The sequence below is a fragment of the Macrobrachium rosenbergii genome, chromosome 13 (assembly GCF_040412425.1).
Source record: "Macrobrachium rosenbergii isolate ZJJX-2024 chromosome 13, ASM4041242v1, whole genome shotgun sequence".
NCBI lineage: Eukaryota > Metazoa > Arthropoda > Malacostraca > Decapoda > Palaemonidae > Macrobrachium > Macrobrachium rosenbergii.
Window position 1 is genome coordinate 48499429 of NC_089753.1, and position 23339 is coordinate 48522767.

Below are 23339 nucleotides of genomic sequence, written 5' to 3' on the forward strand. Positions count from 1 at the left end.
TAAGGTCTCTGCAGAAGGTTTGGAAGACAGGAAGGATGTCAGTGGATCGCATGGTTGAAATGTGAAAGAATTGTTGAGCCTAATATCCTTTATGGAAGTGAAGTGTGAATTCTGATACAAACTACAGATAAACAATGTAAAATCTGCCAAGATGTGATATCTGTGTAAGATGACCTCAGTTTTATGAAGAAAACCAGCTTTTTCAATAAATTTACATTAAATACTAAATCGAAAATGTTACCAAGAGACATATTAGCAAAGGAGCTGGGTATAAAGATAAATTCCCTTTTACGAAAATAAGACGACGAAATCCATTCTTGAAAGTTCCTTTACGGATCTCTCCAATACCCCCATTCCTTCCGGTAACCGGAATCTCTGTGCAATCTCTAATTACCATTCCGAATCGAACGATAATCTGGAGAACGCCGACAGTGGATAGGTTTTGAGCAGTCTTGTGCTCACGGTAAATGATAATAATGAATAATCCTCCTCCTCCTCCTCCTTCTTCTTCTTCTTCTTCATCTTCTTCTTCTTCTTATCATCGTTAGGATTCCGAGGCCTTCCGGAGGTAATTTCATCGGCGAGATGTGCAATCATTTCCGCTTTAGGAGGGAATTCAAACGCTTCATGAGGATGTGATTACCATCAAGTGCTCTGCTTTGCTTCATCTTGAAGTGGGTTTTGAACTCTCTCTCTCTCTCTCTCTCTCTCTCTCTCTCTCTCTCTCTCTCTCTCTCTCTCTCTTTATGGAAAACAATGAGAGATGTATCGGTGTAATTTTAATACGCAAAGGTCTGGTACATTAAAGTTAAATGTATGTATCCTGACGGAATTTAGAAGAAGGTTGTCAGGAATATATATATTATATATATACATATATATACAAATAGTATATATACTATATGTATATACTATATATACATATAGTTATACATAATATATGTGTATATATATGTATGTTTGTGCATGCATGTGTGTACGTATGTACTCTTGATAACCTCCATTTATATGTTCATTTTCTTTGATGATTTCCGTTGTATGCACGTACTCCTAGAGAATATCATTTACATACACGTGATGAAAACTTGTATTTACATAAATGGCCTAATGAACAATTATATATGATTAAAGGTTGACTGGAAATTGTGAATTTAAATCAGTATGCCAGAGCTATATGTAATGAAATGAAAGGATTTCTGAAATACTTTTATGTAAATGAGATTCCTAAGTAACAAGGAGAACTGTATAGCTGTATTAAACTCTTCCTTAGTCAAGATTCCTTCGTTATGTAAGAGATGCAAAACAAACAAGAGTTACATAATTGCATCGTAACCCAAATACCGCTTCCTCAGAAGTTTCAGTTCCGTTTACAAAAAGAAAAAAATAATGAAAAAAGATGAAGATAAATCCTGCTTCACTAAAAGTTTGAGTTGGGTTTACAAATTAAAAAAAAAAAGATAAAGATAAACAGTGAGAGGCAAAAATTGTCCAAAAGAAAAAGCCAAACAGACACAGGGCCAAGGAATTCTTCATGCAAGACCTCCCCTGCAGTGTACATAACACAACCTGGCAACGAGATTCTACCTTGCCCGGGAGCCAATCTGTACTTGTTCCCGCTACGCATACTAAACGAAGGTGGTTCCGGAACTTCTTCTACTGTAATAAATTTCAGGCTTTTCCGCGTAATTATGAAAGCCTCTTATAAGGGCATTTGAGCCTTTTGGACGTCTGCCTGTCTGTTTGTCTGTCGGTAAGCGTGATTCAATTTATTTCACCCGTGGGGAGTTGGTTCGTCAATGCACCTCAAGCGGTGTGCACTGCAGGCTTTGCCTAAGGTTCTTTGCGGCGTTCCTTTGGCCTGTAGCTGCAACCCTTTTCATTCCTATTATTATAAATTACTGTACCTCCTTTCGTATGCTCTTTCTTCCATCTTACTTTCCTCAACCTTCTAACAATTGGTTCATAGTGCAACTGCGAGGTTTTCCTCCGGTTACACCTTTAAGACCTTTTAACTCCAGTTTCCCCTTCAGCGCTGAATGACCTCATCATAGGTCCCAGCGCTTGGCCTTTGGCTTAAATTATGGAAGTTAATTCCTTTAATGCAGTTCACCTTAAGTTATCGAATGGGTTATAGAAAATCATCACGAATATTTTCATACTAGTTTTAAAATATATTGTGTCTCCCCTCCCCCAACGCGCGACCCTTTGTCTCTTTGGGAGGGCTTTAAAAAGATAAGTATAGCTTAGTTTTACCAGACCACTGAGCTGATTAACAGCTCTCCTAGGGCTGGCTCGAAGGATTAGACTTATTTTACGTGGCTAAGAACCAATTGGTTACTTAGCAACGGGACCTACAGCTTATTGCGGAATCCGAACCACATTATAGCGAGAAATGAATTTCTATCACCAGAAATAAATTCCTCTAACTCTTCATCAGCCGGCCGGGGGAATTGAACTCCGGCCCATCGAGTGACAGTCTGAAGCTCAACCGACTCAGCCAACGAAGGGCTGGGAGGGCTTTAGAATTATGATATCGAGGTATACTATTTCTCTCACGTCGTAAAACAAGGTTTAATATTCGAAGCTGTCGACAAAGCTTTTCAAAATTCAAATTTATCGAAAATGAATACACCTGAAGACTGGGTATTCTCTCATTATCTTCTCCACGAATTCAGGAATACCAAGAACTGACAGGAAAGTGAGTGAATGCCGAATTTAAATGATCGCTTTGACAATAAAATCTCCTGATATATTTCGTCTAGTTTACAGTATTTCGTTTGGCTTCGGCGAAAGGCTAAAAAAAAAAAAGGACAGCATTTGCTTACGTAAGATCTTCGCCCCTTTACTAAATTCAGCTCTTCCCTTTGAAGTGTATAAAGCTCTACAAAGCTGGGTATTGGTGCTCTCTCTCTCTCTCTCTCTCTCTCTCTCTCTCTCTCTCTCTCTCTCTCTCTTCTTCTTCTTCTCTTCTTCTCTCTCTCTCTCTCTCTCTCTCTCTCTCTCTTCTTCTTCTCTCCTTTCTTCTCTCTGTCCTTCTTCTTCTTCCTCTTATTCCTCCCCTTCTTCTTCTTCTTCTTCTTCTTCTTCTTCTTCTTCTTCTTCTTCTTCTTCTTCTTGCACTCCGCAGAACTCCACCACCTTTTACTGTTGTCGCTGCCTTCTTTTGTTTTCTGCTAAAGCGCTAACTTCCGGCTGACATTGCTGCTTTTAACAATAGCTTCAGTTAGGCGCATCATTGCTGTTTGCTAGCTATTACCGTCGGCTGCTATAGCTTTCGCTGTTATTGTTGCTTAAATGTGCTTTCATTACAGTAGTGCTCACGACAAGAATGAGATGTAATTCTCCTGATGAGGAGAATGTAATTCTCCTAATATGGAGGCATTAGAAACCTGGGGTGGGGTAGGGAGGTAGGTGGGGTTGGGTGGAAAGATCCCACGCGAACATATAGCTCCCTAAAGGACAAGCCGACACGGCCGTTAGCTTTGAAACGGCATCCTCTATTTCCGCGCATTACACTTTTTACGTAATGAACAGGCACTGGATTTTCGTGCCCATATGAAGTAATTTGACTCTCTGTGTTTTTAACATAAGGACGAAAAACCTTCATATTTAATGAGGACCTACACCCTAGTTTTCAGGGCGTCGGGGATTCGTGTTTGAAAACCCTGAGGAAAAAAAAAAAACTTCTTATTTAAATTTATTGTTCCAGGGCTGTGTTTGTTTTAAGTGGAGGCTGTCAAAAAAAAAGTTTGTATTTAAGTGAGCAGCGTCTGGAAAATTTGTAATTTTAAGAGGTTAAATTCAGTGTGCCAGAGGTACATGTTAATAAAAGAAATTCTCCAGTGATACGTGTTATTAAATGAAATTCTCCAGGGACACATGTTATTAAAAGAAATTCTCTAGGGATACGTGTAACTAAATGAATTTTCAAGGGTACAAGTTATTAAATGAAATTCTCCAGTGATACGTGTTATAAAATTAAATTCTTCAGTGATACGTGTTATTAAATGAAATTCTCCAGGGATACGTGTAATCAAATTAATTCTCCAGGGTACGTGTTATTAAAAGAAATTCTCCAGTGATACGTGTTATTAAAAGAAATTCTCTAAAAAACATGTAATTAAATTATATTCTCCAGGGATACGTGTTATTAAATGAAATTCTCCAGGGATACGTGTAATTAAATTAATTCTTCAAGGTACGTGTTATATTAAAAGAAATTCTCCAGTGATACGTGTTATTAATACCCCTGTTATTAAATGAAATTCTCCAGGGATACGTGTAATTAAATGAATTCTCCAGGGATACGTGTTATTAAATGAAATCCTCCAGGGATATTTGTAATGAAATGAATTCTCCACGAACACGCGCATGCAAATGAAGGTTTCGGCAAAGCTTGCATTTAAATTTAGGGTGCCAGGGCCATGTGTATATAAATTAAGTGCGTTAGGAATATTTCTGTTTAACTGAAACCCTTTATTAATACGCAGATTTCGGTGAAGAGTGTGTGATTTTGTGTTTGTGTGTGTATGGGTTTGTGTGTGTGTGTTTGTGTGTATGTGTGTAGATTTCTTGTTATAGTAGGTTTAAACCTATGAGGAATGATTTCATGTATTTGTATTGATTTATAAAGCTTATAAAATGACTTGAAATTTTCTGTGTTTAGATATCTTATTATTATTATTATTATTTTATTATTATTATTAGGAGCAAATTTCATGTTATGAATTGTACATATGATTTATAAATCATTATATAAAATTGATTTATCTTTAAAAATTTTCTGTGTTTAGCTCCATCATTAACTCATTCTACTATGAGTATTTTTTATTATTATTATTATTATTATTATAATTTGGCAGCAGACCCTTTTTATTGCTGCTTCAGCTGCATTTATTTTTAGAAGACTTTTTTATTTTCCTTATTGCGGACTTTCTTCAGTGGAGGTGCGTGCTAACAGCTCGCCTATATTTGTCATTTCACCATGGGGGAAAGTCAAAATCTGGATTCTGCTTCTTTATATATTCTATACAGTTAGTTATATACAATTGTTGCCGCGACGCATACTCTTCTGTCATTTCCAGCGGGAGATAAATCAATATAGATAGCGGGGGTCTGGATATTGGTTTTATCTTTGACAGATCTTCGCAACATGGGAATACATTCATTAACTGCCGTTGCGTGATGGATGAATTGTCATTATCTACTCTTTCTCCATCATTGTCTCGAAGGGCGCCTCGCTCATCAGGGGCATCTCCTTTGGGTTATTTTTAATTATTATTGGTGGGTATTTCTGCATTATTATTAAATTCGTTAGCGATTGCGTTATTCATTGTTGTTTTCTCTCGGCAATGAGGAGCGCCTTCAGGCGCAGACGTAGGTCCGAAGATTTTTTTTTTCTGTCGCGGGAGAAAAATTGTGAGTAGCACGGGCGTGGTTCATGATGGCACCCTCCTGGGATTTACTATCCATAAGCGCCAGGGCATCCTCGGAGAGGATGACATAAAGATAATATACTCCATGAAGAAAATCGTCATGGAAAACGTCACCGACCGAAGACAGTTTTTTTAATTTATTATAAGAACAGCCGCACCCGTGATCTGATGATAACCCCTCTCCGCCAGCAAGAGAACCCTCAAGCAGAAGAACGTGGTCTACCAATTTGTATGTCCTGACATGCCCCGGCGCTTATAAAATGACCACGATGCGTCAATGAAAACGCCCAGGAGGGTGCCATCATGAACCAAAAAACAATATTTCCATCTCCCGCATTATACAAAATATAAGTATAATCGGGAGAGATAGACCCCTCGACGTCTGCGCCTGGAGAGGCGCCCTCATTGCCGAGAGAAAACCAACAATGAATACGACGCAGGAGGCATCGAACGAATTTAAGAAGAATAATGCAGAAATATCCAAAATACCTGAAAACGAAACAGAAATGGAGATGCCCTGATGAAAGGCGCCCACGAGACAATCCCCCGACTATAAAAGTAGATAATGTTTGAGGCCATGTTTGTCTTTGACATCACGCAACGGAGGCAAACTGGAATGAATATTCCCAGGTTGCGAAGATCTGTCAGTTTCGAGTCGCTGATAAATTGGCTTGAAGTTCGCTGGTTTTCAGAATTCGCCAGAAAAACGCTGAATTTAAATTTTTTTCTATTTCTCTACTAGCTCCTTTTATGACAGAAGAGTCTGTCGAAACGCGTCGCGGCAACAACTAACTCGTATATAAAGAAGCAGAATCCAGATGACTTTTCCCCATGAAATGACAAAATTTTCACGCATCCACTGAAGAGAAGTCCATGTAAGGAAAATAGAAAAAGTCTTTTAAAATAAATGCAGCTGAAGCAGCAATAATATTCAATAGAACCTATTATTATTATTATTATTATTATTATTATTATTATAATAATAATAAAAAATACTCATAGTAGCATGAGCCAATGATGGAGAAGCAAATCCACAGTTATGTATATGTAAATATATTTAAAGATTATTAGTTCAGTGAAACTAGAGTAAGATTTTTCTTTCAACTAGAAAAACGAAGCAAACGATTTACTATCCATATTGAGATAATATTTTTTTTTTTATACAACCAGCTTTATCTAGATAACGTTCAAAACACGCAGTCATCAAAAAGTAAACAATGAAAACGACACAGCAAAAAACCAACCAATCAATAATTGATAGAGATAGAAGAGGAAAAAGTATGAACGAAAATAAAAACACGAAACAGAAATATAAACACAAGCAATTTACATAAAAGGTTTGAGGCCATGTTTGTCTTTGATGAGCAAACTTGATATTCCTAGGGTACAGTTTGTCCTGATAAATTGCTGGTTTTCACGGAAAAACGTAATTTCATGCTTTTTTTTCTATTTCTCCTCCGTCCTTTTAAGCGGGGTTGTATCACATGTGATGTTTCTGGGTAGTTTTCTTGTATCAGTATCATGTGTTGGGTTTGAATATATATATATATATATATATATATATATATATATATATATGTGTGTGTATATGTGTGTGTGTGTGTTTTTGATGTGTGTACACTGGTGTATTTGTGTATAATATATATATATATATATATATATATATATATATATATATATATATATATAGGACCTCGATGGCTCAGACGGTTGAACAGTAGCCTAGGACTTCGTAGAGGTCCGTGGCGCGGGTTCAAATCTGCAGCCGACTGGTCAGAGAAGGCGGACGCTTTGCTATCCGTGTAGACACCCGGGATTACGTATGTAATCAACTGATAGGTTTGCTGAAAGCAAATGGGTGTTACAGACTAATACACACATAAACAAAGCCACTCCAACATCTTCTAAGTTAAGTTAAGTATATCTTAGTTTAACCAGACCACTGAGCTGGTTAACAGCTCTCCTAGGGCTGGCCCGAAGGATTAGACTTATTTTTACGTGGCTAAGAACCAATTGGTTACCTAGCAATGGGACCTACATCTTATTGTGGAATCCGAACCACATTATAGCGAGAAATGAATTTCTATCACCAGAAACAAATTCCTCTTGTTCTTCACTGGCCGGTCGGAGATTTGAACTCGCGACCAATAGAGTGGTAGCTGAGAACGGAACCCGCTCATCCAGCGAGGAACTCCAACATCTTCTAAAAAAAAACATAACAGACACCTCACACGTCTCGAACTCTCGACCTAACTGCCCAGTTCTCCTCACTGCTGGGAGAAAGGGAGCTGGGGATTGGTACGATACACATACACATCGTTACCGGGGTCTAAGCGATGTCAAGCAGGGCAGCCGATCGAGGCTACGGCCTACCCCAACGCCAAATCAAAGTCCTTCAAAAAGAAGGCATCGTGCTTACCCCATATAAAAATGGGAAAAAGCATGTTAAAACGAAGAAGAAGAATATATATATATATATATATATATATATATATATATATATATATATATATATATATATATATATATATATATATATATATATATATAAGTATATATATATATAGGTACAACTATATATATACCGGATGTAACACGAGTTTATGCAAATATTTTGGGAAATGAAAGAAAAAGTCATTCTGAGCAGAAAATGTCCTATGAACATATGCATTTTAAGGCTTCATTTGTCGGCGAGGTGAATTTTTAAAAAACGTTATCATTAAACGAGCAAGAAATAAGATGGCGTACGGGATGTCGGAGTGAGCAGTCAGGGCTATGGGGGGGAGGGGGATGAAGCTGACAGTTTACCTGTCAGTCCATCTGCCAGTTCATCGAAACTGACGTTAAAATTTACGTGTAGACGACAGTTTGTGGGTGGAGTTAGTCCACTCACCAGAACGGATGAACTGATGGAATTACCTACAGTTCTTCTGACCGACTGACAGGTGATCACACGTGTGGACGGGTAAGGCTGGTAAGCAACGATTTTATGACAGTTCGCCGCCGGATTTCACCTGGGAAGGATCTCAGCTGCTCAGACCAGAATATGAATAAACTATGTATAAGCCTAATTCATTTCATTGTTAGACCCTGCATCACTATTAGACCGTTGTGGGTCCAAATCTTATGATAAAAATAAATATAAATATTTACATGTGATAGAAAATTTGATATGGGCCTAGGCCAGTGCCATGCCTTTTTATGAAAGGTGTTACTAGTGAAAGTAGGCTTCATGGTCCATTTCATAAATAACTGAACCAACCCTCAGTTCTAATTTAACCTTATTCATTAATATTGTATGAGAACAGACATCTCTCTGTAATAGGCAATATTTAGACCATACTCTGTTATACCATTTTGCTTCTTTCCTATTTTTAAGTGAATTGCCGCAGCAGCTAGTCTATGTAGCTCCACCTCCTTATTATCCAGGGGAGTTTCCATCGCTGCCACATAGTGTTGCCACGACGAAGGCTAGGCAAGAACTGAGGGCGATGACCTCGAGTTGACTGTCCAACTGACAGTTCTACTTTTATGTGTGGACACTCATCCGTTGAATGGTCATGGGTGAACTGACAGGTAAACCTGATCATGAATACCCAGCCTTACTCTGAACAGTCTCGCCTTTCCGCTAAGATAAGTCAGTGTGCCTGGGTTACAAGTGACAAACGCCGGATTCATTTTGAGAGCAAAAACTGGAGACAATGCCTTACCATTCCAGCAATGTGCAGATGAGATGTTTATTTATGGGTTTTACAATAGTTCCATTTCTGGTTTACATAGTTGTGAACTCCACTGTTATACAAAAAAAGGAAATCGGCGATTAGGCTGATGTGAATAAAATACCTCCAAATCAGATATATTCTTTAGATACAGAACAAACGGGAAAAATGCATGCACCATTGAAACCTCACTCTCCTACAATGGTGTTCACTGGACTCCAGTAAGGAAAGAAAAGCAAGCATAATGGAATCCCCCATCCATCAAAGATAGACCTATTCATTACACACCGATCAAAGATTTAAAACATATCATAAAAAAATCTCCCCTTCTCCATCAAAAGCATTCATCACACACCAGTCAAAGGAAAAAACGCACCTATGAAAATGCTTCCGTCTCTGTCAGATTAAAAAGAATGGGAAGATTACGGAAAATTAACTTTCTTCATTCTTTCCTGTCAAAGGTAGCCTATTCATACAGTAACTGAAAGAGGTAAAAAGCTGACATTGTTCAAAGTGCAGTATCCATTCTACCTACAATCCCTTGTCATCATTATTACAGCCACTATCACCACTATCACTCATTCAGCATAGGCATAGGCCTAGTCCTGACTCCTGATATAACAATTCCGTGACAAGGCGGCAGCTGGACAGTTTGAGCTAGAATTCAAGGATCACAAATAAATGTTGCCAAGCAACCTTTACACTACTTTCTTGTTACGTAGAGCTAATCATTAAAATTAATTACATGAAGTCTGTTCACAGATGATTTACTATTTGAAGGGACTGTAATGTTACATTTTTCAATAACCTGCAAGATGAAAATCATAATTAAAAGGCTTGCAATTGAGTTGTCTAACGAGCTTCATCAACCCTCCCTGCCCGCCCACTCCCGCCACCATCCCTGACTACTCACTCCGTAGCGCCAGCTTACTTGCCTGTTTAATGATAACGGTTATTTTAAAAATTCACCTCACCAACAAACGAAGCCTTAAAATGAATGTGTTTATAGAATATTTTCTGTTCAGAATGACTTTTTCTTTCATTTCCCAAAATATTTGCATAAACTCACGTTATACCCTGTGTATACAACAATCACGAACCTTAATTCTGACTCTGATTATTTGCCAATTCCAACCAAATTTCGCTTTATGAATATTTCCACAATCTGATGTAAATAACTGCCGCTTCAGCAGGCACTCATAATTGCAGTAATTGAAAGAATCTGCGCGAATGCAAATGAATTTTATGCTTCCTTGATCAAAGGCACAAAATAATTCAACCATATAATGGGTATATAACGTTCCTATATTTTGGTGGACGTTTATTTTCGCGTTCGCGTTTGGCCCTATTCTCGCTAAAATTTATGTGGATAAAATTGCGCGTTTCGCCTCTCGATTTGAAGTTAACTGTCATTATAGTTCTTTAGGTATAACCTTGGGGCTATGCTTGGAATCCTTGTTGTGTAATAGCCTTTTACTTCTATGCATTATCGAGATCAGTGTCTTCAGCTGACATTCTCTCAGTTCTGTGTTCGTTTGAGCAATATGAGAACAGTTAAAATAAATGTGGACATTTGGGGAAATGAGAGTTTTGCTCTCGCAAATTGCGTGTTCATTTGTTTCAGTCTGTAATGATTCATTTTGGAACATAAATGAAACTGTTTCCTCATTTTGGGGATAATTTTAACGCAGTAACTTTGTACATTTGATATTTATTATTGATCTTTTTTGCAATGGCGACAGTGTTTTCATGCAGCATGTCAGTTAATAGGCGCCCCCACCAATGGCAGTATTTGGGGAGGAACGCCGCCCCTTACGTCCTCCTCCCCCCTTCTTCTTACCCTTGCCCCCCCCCCCAGCCTGGGAAGGGGCCTGAAAGGGGCGCTGTTGCGCATCCTTCCAGTCTGTTATCTCATTTGTAAGGTATTGATAAATATATGTGTGTATATATATATATATATATATATATGTGTGTGTGTGTGTGTGTGTATAGAATCTACTGGTCACTTTTTACTAGATACGGGTTCGAATCCTGCTAAGGACATCAGAATTACTTCATATTTCTTGCATTTAGATCTGTGACTTTGCAGTGACAAACGTATCCAAAAAGTGTGAAGAATTTGAGAAGTTAAGAGTGTATCATGGCTATTACAATTATATATATATATATATATATATATATATATATATATATATATATATATATATATATATATATATATGTATATATTTGTATGTATACAGTGTATACAGTATATATACACACATATATATAATATATATGTATATACATGCATACACTTTCGGGTATGGGCTAGATAAAGGCACCAAGTTTGCCCGTCCCAACGTCCTTCTCCCTAAATTATGGTTTCACAATCATTCACCATACATTCTCCTCCCTTCAGAGTGACCTCCTAGAACTTCCTTCTTATTAATTCTTCGTTTGTTCCTGCCCCATTTCGCCCTGGGCTACAAAAAGGCACCAGGTTTGTCTGTCCCCTTGTCCTCGCTAAAAAAAAATATATAATTTCATAATCATTCACCGTACACTGTTACTTCGAGAACTTACTTCTTATTAATTCTTCGTTTAGTCATATCTCATTCTGGCCTGGGCTAGAAAAAGGCACTAGTTTTGCCCACCCCATCATCCTTTACAGTGAAAAAATATAACTTGATAATTATTCATCATACATTCTTCTTCCTTTACAAGAGACCTGTAGAACTTCCTTCCTATTTCTTCTTTATTTATTCCTACTTCATTCCGGTCTGGGCTACAAAAAGGCACTAGGTTTGTCCTCCCCATTTCTAATTCATGATAAATTCTTCTTCTTCCACAGTGACCTCCAGAACGTCTTATTCATCCCTCATTTATTCTTATCTCATTCGGCCCTGGGCTAGAAAAAGGCACCAGGTTTGCCCGTTCAATTGTCCCTTGCACTGACTAAAAAATATGCAATTTCATAATCATTCTTCTTCCAACTTCACAGTGACCTTGAGAACTTCCTTTTCATTCTTCATTTATCCACTTCATCCTTAATGTATTCCTATCTCATTCCGCCCTGGGCTAGAACGAGGCACCAGGTTTACCTGTCCAAATGCCCTTTGCACTGAGAAAAATAAGAAATTACAACTTCATTCTTCTTCCTTCATAGTGACTTAGAGAACTTAGAATTCATTCTTCGTTTATCCTCTTCACTCTTAATATATTCCTGTCTCAATTCATTCTTCGTTTATCCTCTTCATTCTTAATATATTCCTGTCTCAATTCATTCTTCGTTTATCCTCTTCATTCTTAATATATTCCTGTCTCATTCCGCACTGGGCTAGAAAAAGACACCAGGTCTAACTCCTTCCTTCGCACTGAGAAAAATAAGAAATTATAATTTCATTCTTCCTCCTTCATAATACTCAGAGAACCTTGTATTCATTCTTCGTTTACCCTCTTCATTCTTAATATATTCCTACCTCATTCCGTCCTGGGCTAGAAAAAGGCACCAGGTCTAACCCCTTCCTTCGCACTGAAGAAAAAGGGAATATAACTTCATTCTCCTCCCTTCACAGTGACCTCGAGAACTTCCTTCTTTTTCATTCTTCATTTAATTATCTCCCATTCCGCTCTGGGCTACAAAAAGTCACCATGTTTGCCCGTCCAAATGTCCTTTCCACTGGAAAAAAAAACATATATTATAATTTCATTCTTCTTCCTTCACAGTGACCTCGAAATCCGCTACAGCGTCGCCGCCGAGACAAGGAACAATTTGGTAGCAGCTGGTCAAAATATCTCGGGTGCTCAGAGGTACCTCGACAACGTGACCTTCCCCTACTGCGCCCCCAGCGAGGTCGAGACCCTCAACAAAGTAAGTGCCATCTTCCTGTGACCTTTGACCTCCCCCCTCCTACCCCTTAGACCCGAAATACGTCTACTGGCGAGCCTATTTTCATATTGTGAATGAATCTTTTCAGCGGTGGATTTATTTATTTATTTTTATTTTTTATCTGTTTTTCTCAAGAGATTTTACAATGCCGTGAAATAACCTTATTTTGTATGGTGGTTTTCTTACATTAAATTATTAAGGACAGAATCTAGCATTTAGGGGTGTAAATGATAATAATAATGATAATTATGATGATAATAGAGGGAAAAAATGTTTTAATTGGAAACTCTTCTACTAAAGGCATTTAATAATAATAATAATAATAATAATAATAATAATAATAATAATAATAATAATAATAGTCATCATGGAAAATAATTGAAGTGAAATCTTGTTCACAAAAGGCTTTTAATGATAAAGAATAATTAGTAATAATAACAACACTCTTTTATTAATTCGTTTTATGATTAATAATCATAATTATTGGTAATAATTATCTTTCTTTTGCCAAGGGATGACTAAACACAGCAACAAAGTGAACCACAAAGATAATAAAACACAGTTCATTACATTTTACACGTCAACGGAAAGACCAACGCAATATCGCGTCATTCAGTCCAAGCATAACAATGCTTTGTCACTCAGTTTCGACGTCAGTTCCCTAAGGCCGGCCCTAGACGTAACTGTTTATCTGAACGATATAACTGATCAGATAAATCGTTACGATAAAACTGACGTGTAGGGGGGAAATTTGCGCAGATTTTGATCGTTTCAGATGAACTGATCGAGCGGCATGAACAGTTGAATCATTCATACTTTTTATCTGAACGATCTAACGATTGTTTGCCTTTCAGATGAAAATCTCACGTGTAGGGGGAAAACTGTACAGATTATCAGTCTATTTGTGACTTAAATACAGTGTGCAGGTCTTTGCCAGCTTTTCACAAATTCTTCATTATGAATCGCAAAACATTGGAGGAGTTTATTGAAATTTTCTTTTCAGTAGCCATTCTCTACTCCACTTGCGACCTCGCTTAGATCCAGAAGCACTTTTTGCCCTTTTTACGCATAATGCCACAGCTAAACCTGCTAGAGCCAGAGAATCCTCCTCCTCGGATGACATTATGGAAACTGTGGAACCGATGCAAATTGTAACGATATATCGGAATGGTGTAGGGGCAGCGACGTTTAGATGGCTTGCAACGATTTTTATCTGATCAGTTATATCGTTCAGATAAACAGTTACGTCTAGGGCCGGCCTAACCCTCATCGAACTGCCAACTTGTCGACGTCACAAAACTCGTTCAGAAGGTCAAATATAACGAGGAAAAAACTGCCCGTCGTAACGAACGTTCATGAACGTTGCTTAGTCACGAAACGTTGACTGATCCTCAGAGAATTATTCTACTCTACAAAACGTTGGTTGCATTTCACTGTGTATGGCTACATCGACATTTTCATATCATAATCCTTTGTTATCTTAGCTCTCCAATCACTTCATCCAGTTTCCCCTATGCACCCTTTGTTTTTATTTAGCTGTTATTTATTTATCTGTCTGTCTATCTATCTATCTATTTATTTATTTCTGTTGACAATGCTCAAATCTAATGGCAGAACATTTATCAATGTCTGTTCGCCCAACAGAATCTCTCTCTCTCTCTCTTTCTCTCTCTCTCTCTCTCTCTCTCTCTCTCTCTCTCTCTCTTTTTTTCCTCGTTCCCCTCCTAATCCACACTTGCATAATGGGAGGTAATAACTGATATTCGAACATGGCAAACGAGGTCCTTTACTGTAAAGAAAGGAGAGAGAGAGAGAGAGAGAGAGAGAGAGAGAGAGAGAGAGAGAGAGATGGCATACTAAGTCCTTTGGTATAAAGAAAGGGCATAGACGTGACATATTAGGCCCTCTGTTGTAAAGAAAGGGAAGGGAATTGGAGAGAGAGGGAGAGAGAAAGAGAGAGAGATTGCATACTAGGTCCCGTGTTGTAAAGAAGAGGGGGACATTGAATAAAGAGAGAGAGAGAGAGAGAGAGAGAGAGAGAGAGAGAGAGAGAGAGAGAGAGAGTCACCGTTCATGAATAGGTCACCGGTGTAGTGTCACAGTGACAATCAATACACTGGCTTGAACCGCTGTTTGTTCATTCCTTCTCTCTATCCGTTGGCACTGAACGTATGGCGTGAATTATCCAAATCTCTCTCTCTCTCTCTCTCTCTCTCTCTCTCTCTCTCTGTGACTTTTTAAGCTGTGAAAAATCGCTGTTTTTGCAAAGGATAAACTTGCAATCATTTCAGGAATAAAAAAATCGAGTTTTTAACTTGTCCTCTTTGACGTAAACGTGACTGTATTTGTTCAATACATCATAATCCTTTAATCCCCTTTTGTATCTCTTTTATATGTGAAATCGTTGTGCCTGCAGTGGATAAATTTTACTTTTATTTATTTTTGATTTTCAAAAGTTTTATTTTTATTCTGGACGTCAGGACGCAATTGGAAAGGGCTGGCTTAGAGTCAAATGGTACATCATATCAGCGAAAGTAAACGAAAATGAGCTATTATTCCTCAAATAATTACTTTTACGTAAATTGCGACCAGCCCGATGTTACTGAGAGAGAGAGAGAGAGAGAGAGAGAGAGATTGATTACATATAGTTCCTTTGGTGGAAAGACAGGGGAGAGAGAGAGAGAGAGAGAGAGAGAGAGAGAGAGAGAGAGAGAGAGAGAGAGAGAGATGCGACCCAGCTCGATGTTACTGAACGTACACGAGAGAGAGAGATTAATTACATACTAGATCCTTTGGTGGAAAGACAGAGAGAGAGAGAGAGAGAGAGAGAGATAGCATACTGGATTTTTTGGTTTTAAGAAAGAGTAAGGCATTAGAGAGAGAGAGAGAGAGAAAGGATTACCAAAAGATTAAACATATTTTTCAAAATACAAATTATTTTTGAAAACGCTCCCTGACTTTTAGCTCCCGTCACTTTAGATTAGTCTGGGATCCGTCAAGTTTATGCAATTTTTAAAACTTTTATGCTGAATCTGTCCAGCTATGAATAATGACTTATGCCGTCGAGTTTCATAAGTGCGAATGTTTGTAAGTGAATATTTTCATGCTGTTCTATACATCACTTGCAAGTGGCTTCTCAACTTTTACTAATTCAACTGTTGGCTCTCTTCTGTTTTATAATTTTAAAAACCCTTTAAAATATGCACTCCGTTGACCCATGACTTCACTCTCATCAGAGAGCATTTCTGCGCTTGTATATCTTTTATTAGAGGTCCATAACCTTCCTCTCTGCGCTTACATCTTTGTAGAACTTCATATTCTCCCTAAAGTCCTTGGTCATCTTCCTTCTTTTTCTACTGCATTCCTTCTCTCTCTCTCTCTCTCTCTCTCTCTCTCTCTCTCTCTCTCTCTCTCTCTCTCTCTCTCTCTCTCTCACGTTCCTCATAACCTCTTTATCCATCCTCATGTGCTCTGGTGTACGATCTCCCCTTCTTTCTTGCAATTGCACCTCAAACAATCTCCTTTTGTCCTTTAAATAAAAGTATATCCTCACCTGGCCACTCAATGTGTTTATTCCTTATTCCCATCTTCCTTAAAACCATATGCGTTCCCTTCTGGCATTCGCGACCCCATCTTGGAATTTTCCACAGTCCTCTATGCTCGTTTTTCTTTAATCCTATCACATTTTTCGTCTTATTTTACTGATATGTTCTCCTCCCTTCCTCCTTATCATACTCCCTGGTTTAAATTAACCATTTAGATACATTTTCACCCTATTTTACCATGACTTATGCTTCAAGAAAATAATGATCAGATGTACCTCCAGCCACTCCTCTTCTCAGTATTATATGTATATAACTGACCTTCCATCTGCTCTGCTCGTGCACATCATCTAGCCAAGCCTTTCCCTAGCCACTTTCTCTTTTCCAAGTGTATTTATAAAAACATTTCTTTGGAAATCATGTATTTACAAAATTCAGGTTCTTTTCCAAACAAGGCATCTTGTACTTATTCTGGAATGTGTTTGTTTCTCGTCAACTGTAGCTAACGACTCGTATGACGTTTAAAAATGCATTTTGTTTATATATAAGCGCATTCGTGCGTATGCTGCGTGTGTATGTGCGAGAGAGAGAGAGAGGAATATAATTTGTATGCGTGTGTGTATATTTGAAGAGAGAGAGAGAGAGAGAGAGAGAGAGAGAGAGAGAGAGAGAGAGGTGTGCGTGCATGTGTATGTTTATTTGAAGAGAGCGAGAGAGAGAGAGAGGAATATATGTTTGTGCGTGCATATGTATGTATAGTTGGAGAGAGAGAGAGAGAGAGATATGACGACGATTCCCTTTCTCCATCAACAGCGATGTATTGCCATCTTCATCACCAACAATCATTTCCATCACCGGCAGCGCCATCACTACTGTCATCACCACACAGACAGCTCCCTGCACAGAAAGAGTGATTTGGAGCTATCATCTGCGCTCCCTATCCGGCTCCATCCGCTTCAACAGCGCAGATACATTTATCAAATGACATTTCCACAGGAGAATGCAAGAGAGAGAGAGAGAGAGAGAGAGAGAGAGAGAGAGCAGATCACCTACAGTATCTGTCTGATTCCTCGTATCTTTGATCGTGAAATAGCTTAATATTCACTCTGATGGTTTTTTATTTATATATATTTTTTTGCGATAGCAATGCATATGGTCGTGTTTGGATAATTCTACATTGTTTTATATTTGCATTGTGTAAAATTTCACCTACGTTGAGTGAGGGGAATAATTCGTGATGAATTTGAATGGGGAGTTATTTTACATTAATCTGAAATAATCACTTTGTAAATAGAGAGCGTAGATTCAGTCCCCAGCTGACTTATTTTAAGGTACCAAGGCTCATTAGTATTTTTATATATATATATATATATATATATATATATATATATATTAATCTTATTAGGTATATTTGATATATATATATATATTTTTCTTTTGATATATATATATACAGGACAATTTATCCTGAAAATAAAATTTTATATATATATATATATATATATATATATATATATATATATATATATATATATATATATATATATATAAAATTGTCTTGTGTCACTAAACGAAAGGATAGTTAATATATAGTCAAAAGAAAAAATTTTCATATAGGGCATTAAATCTCTCTCTCCCCTCTCTCTCTCTCACACACACACACATATATATATACTGTATGTATATATATATATATATATATATATATATATATATATATATATATATATATATATATATATATATATATACATTATATATATATATTAAAATGCCTAATAAGATTAATTAACTTTGGTACCTTAAAAGAAGTCATCTGGGGACTGAATCTACGCTCTCTATTTACAAATGGATTATTTCAGATTTATGTTAAATAACTCCCCATTCAAATTCATCACGAATTATTCCCCTCACTCAATGTAGGTGAAATTTTACACAATGCAAATTTAAAACAATGCAGAATCATCCAAACATGACCATATGCATTGGTATCGCAAAAAATATATATAAATAAAAAACTATCAGAGTGAATATTAAGCTATTTCACGATCAAAGATACGAGGAATCAGACAGATATACTGTAGGTGGTCTGCTCTCTCTCTCTCTCTCTCTCTCTCTCTCTCTCTCTCTCTCTCTCTCTCTCTCTCTCTCTCCACTGCATTCTCCGGTGGAAATGTCATTTGATAAATGTATTTGTGCTGTTGAAGTGGATGGAGCCGGATAGGGGGCGCAGATGATAGCTCCAAATCAGTCTTTCTGTGCAGGGAGCTGTCTGTGTGGTGATGACAGTAGTGATGGCGCTGCCGGTGATGGAAAAGATTGTTGGTGATGACGATGGCAATAAGATATATATATATATATATATATGCGTCTGTGAGTGTGTTTATTCGTCTGCGTATACATACATGCACACAGAAGCACATGCAAACACGCACACATTTTCCAAGAATAAATTGTCGAGCATCAGCTAGAAGAAAATTTCTTGAATGTAGCCTGAACCTCAAGAGCAGATCTTCATAGCTGTGCATTAAATCTAAATCCTCAGACTTCAAAAGAGCTTCAATAAGAGAGGATAAAGTATGATATGAATAAAGCAAGAGTACAAGTACAAGCCTCTTATTGTGGTCAAGGTTAATATAACCTTTGAAAAATCCAGGGAATAACTGTATGCTGGTTTGACCAAGGGAGAACACATTTCCCATCCAGCCTTTGCATATCTGTCCAAATTGACGTGATTGAATTATAGTATATTAACTCTGCCACCCCCAACCCATAAAATGGGACGGGGTGAGTTGGGGGAAATTTCAAATCGTGTTAAAACTGTAAAATTCAGTTTGAGTTATGCCATTACGAGCATTAAGTGAATTACATTGGCGACAAAACTAAACTGTTGTTCCATATTTGCTTTTAAAATCCGCTCACTCAGTTGCTACAGTAGTTTCGACATTTCGATAAAGCGAATATTTCAAGCTGTCGATAAAATAAATATATACTTTTCAATACTTCAATAGCTATTTACCATCACTCTCCAATGCCCAGCTACAAAAAATGTTCGCAGTGTACTACATCAGTTGTTGCTTGTGAAGAGAAGCTAAGAGACCGGTGAAAGAATGTTTTAGTACAGTTAACATATTTTGTCTTAGCCTTTCCAGGACGTTTGCGAGGCAAGTTCTTCGTCTGCCTGTCGGTGTTTAACCGCTAAATACTTCTTTAAAGACATGTAATTTCCTGAGCAGAACAATTCAAGAAAATTGGCATTTACTCTATGTATGTAACTTTGGATAGCGACAAAAATAGTATACGTATACATAGACAATATAGGTTACTAATCGTATTTATTAAAATGTGTACACACGCATTACGAGCCTAAGTAGTCCTTACGGTATCTAAATATACCTTTATCTCGTACAACCACAAACATTTCATTGTTTCTCAGTATTCTTAGTCGATTCTAGATTAAGCATTTAGATATTTATGATGACGTCAGCACATAGATTGGTATACTGGGCCGCATAATGTTCATTGAATTCCTCGTCCCCACTTTAGATAACAAGCGAAAGTAAAATGTTCAAGGCATTTATACTATCTCTAGAAAAACCCAAAATGGTTTTTCATGCAAAAAATGGCTAGCTGGAGTCTTTCAAAATGGCTGGCTGGAGTCTTCCGAAAAATTACCCATCTCTTAAGTATGGTAACTTCTTTCACTTAAAACAATTACATTTAGTGAAAGCTATTCACACCAATATTTCTGGGTTCCCTGATTAATTTTGCATTTGATCTAGTTCGTCTGTCTGTTTTTTTCTTTATTTTCCATTTCTTCTCTTATGTGTGGCCTCCTCTTTCACTTGAGACTATTCTGTCTGGTAGAAGCTTTATCAGCAAGTTTGTTTCTTTCTGGCGTGTTAGAAATAGTAATTGTAATCAAGTTTCAAAACGAATACCTTTATACTAACATTGCAGCACAGACCTGTGAAACATCGACTGTAATTATGACCATCTATTCTAGCAATCATTTCTCATTACGTTTTATATTAAACCATCTCTTCCAACAAATACTTTAAATCTCTCGAGTCTCCTGTTACTTCACGATACCTTATCTTCTGTGTTATCTATCATGTACAACAAAGCTTTTAGTAATAATTTGTACAACAGAATGTTCTTACTAAAATGTGACCCCTTACTGTGGAAAACATTGACAAGAAAACCTAGTATCTGGAACTCGATAAACTTACGAACATTTTTCCCCTCAGAACGTTTATAGTAATTTATGTGTCCAGTTTCAGTGTAAAACATCTGCAAGAAAATTGATATCCGAAACTAGATAACATACAAATTTCAGTATTTCTCTTATATTCAGGCAAAACATTAACAAGCAAAGCTTGCTCCTGAAAATGTATACATTTTTAAATTTCAGTCTTTTCCATCAAAACTTCCAAACTGTGATGTTTCCAATTTCAGATAAAATGTGAACACTCAAAACTCACATGTGTAACTTGACAAACTTCCAGATTCCAAGCTTTCCCTGCTAACTTTCATGTTGTAATTGGTCCAACTTCAGTGTCAAACATTTAACAGGAAAAACTAACACCTGGAACTCAGTAGACTTACACATTTCAGTCTTTCCCTGATAACTTTCATGCTATAATTTGTCCAATTTCAGTGTCTAGCATTAAAATAAATTTCAGTCTTTCCATGATAACTTTCTTACTATAATTTGCCCAGTTTCAGTGTCAAACATTAATAGGCAAAATTAGCATCTGAAACTGGCCACAAATTTCTATCTGTCCCTCAGTGTGTCCGATTTCAGGTAAAACATGATAAAACTCAGACCTGAAACTGGGCTGATTTACAAATTTCAATCTTTTCCTTCAGGCTTTCATACTAAAATACGTTCAATTTCAGTGCAAAAACGTTAGGAAACAGAACTCGTTCTTAGGACTCACACTCTTTCCATTTCGTTTTTAACCCTTTTTTAACCTTCTTTTATAACCTTACCAAACCCTTCATCAATGCAGACTCGGGCCTTGGAGAACGGACCATGCAAGAACACCTACGATTCACCGTTTCAAATTAAGAGGGTGGGTGTAAACAAAGAGAGAAAACACAAGAAAAAACACACTCTGGGTTGTTCAGTGTTTTGCTTCTGTCCGGAATAAAAGACTTCATTACAAATTGCACTTATTTGATATGTGGACTTTTTTTTCTTTCTCATTTTTTAGCTCACGAAAATGGAAAATTGGAAACTGTTTAACAGGGGGTTGGAAAGCTCCCTTGCTTACAATTCAAAGTTTATTTTGCATCATGACGAGGGCAGGTAAAAAAAAATGTTTGCCTGCGTAATGAGAGAACGTGAGAGAAATGGGTCTTCTTTTTGACCCAAAGCATGACAGTTTTTTCGTGAAGTTCACGTCTGAATTACATTTCTCATACTTCGTTTCTCTGTGCTTTTGTGTCTAACTGATAATCTTTCTGTTAGGTGTTCTTCTGTTTTCCTGATTTGCTGAACTGACGTCACACAAGTGTAATTTAGCCTTCCCTTTTGTTCCTTTCGTAATATGACTTTTCTTTACATTTCTTCCTTTCCATTTCACATTTAACTTATCAGTACTATTTCTGTCACCCATAGTTGCCGTGGACTATATGCCTAGCAAAAATGAAACAGTGTATATTTAGTATAAAAGCAAATGCCCCAATTCCTTGTTTGAAAACAATGACGGATAATGTACAATAAGTGAAGTGGGTGTGTTGTCTACCATAAGAACCCATGCTCTTTATCAGTAGGGGGCTGCGTTATAAATTTCTAACAGCGCTGAATGACCTCATAGGCCCCAGTGCTTGGCATCTGGCCTAAATTCTATATTCCTTCCTATAAATTTCTGAGTCTTCAGCAAGTAATAATCATCTTAATAATTGAGTAGATTCTTTATTTCTACCTCTATACCACAAATCGGTAAACGTGCCTAACATACCATAACGTGTAAACAAATAATTAAATACCATTCTCCAGAGCTTAACTTTTTTAAAATGGAATACTTTACAAGTATAATCGATTACATATTCCAGACGATTTCATCCATGACTCATGGGCTTCTTACTTTTATTTCCTTTTTTTTATCTCTTCATTTTTTGCTACTCATCGTCGGGTGGCTGTACCTTCCCACCGGCTCCCGCTAAGGTAAAAAGTCAGTTTTTCCCCGATTAATTTCAGCTAGACGCACTATAGATGCTGAGCTGAGTTTATTAGCTAGCTAGCAACTTCGATTGATGGTGAAGGCTGAAGAATACTGTCGATTTCTTGTAGTTTTCCCTCTAATAAATGTCACCATTTTCTTTTCCCGTTTTCTTTTCAATGTTGCTCGGTAATCTTAACTGTCTTTATAAATGTCATTAAAAATACCTCATGCACGAATTAATGAACTAATAAACTGTTAATTTGTATGGAGGATAAAATAAAACTTTAGAAGTCCTGTTTATAAATGTAAAGAGCAAACTCTTCACCATCAAACATCTGCACGTTTTTGCATAGATAAAAAAAAAAAAATCCCAGCTGAATGGCGGAATGTATTTGAATGCCGAACGGATTTTTGCATGAAAAAAATCTTTGAAAAATTTTTGTAACGCTCTGACGAGTTTTTGTAACGTACAGAAGGATTTTTTTGCAGCGTTTGGAGTGATTTTTTGCAGTGTGTTGTTTTTATAGCAAATAAGTTATTGCCCTTCTTACGACAAGGATACCAAGACGAAGATCGTAGGGTAAGTTGAGCAGCCC

The 23339-nt window shown here is 37.2% G+C and overlaps 1 protein-coding gene across 2 annotated transcripts in view; it reads left to right on the plus strand.

Annotated features, from left to right (window-relative positions):
• Nucleotides 1-23339, plus strand: part of synr (sayonara) — a 149165-nt gene that overhangs the window by 111144 nt on the left and 14682 nt on the right. For both annotated transcript variants that reach the window (XM_067115440.1, XM_067115439.1), the window contains exon 9: nt 12866-13010. In XM_067115440.1, the coding sequence (XP_066971541.1) occupies nt 12866-13010 (145 nt within the window). The remainder of the gene's footprint in view (nt 1-12865; nt 13011-23339) is intronic.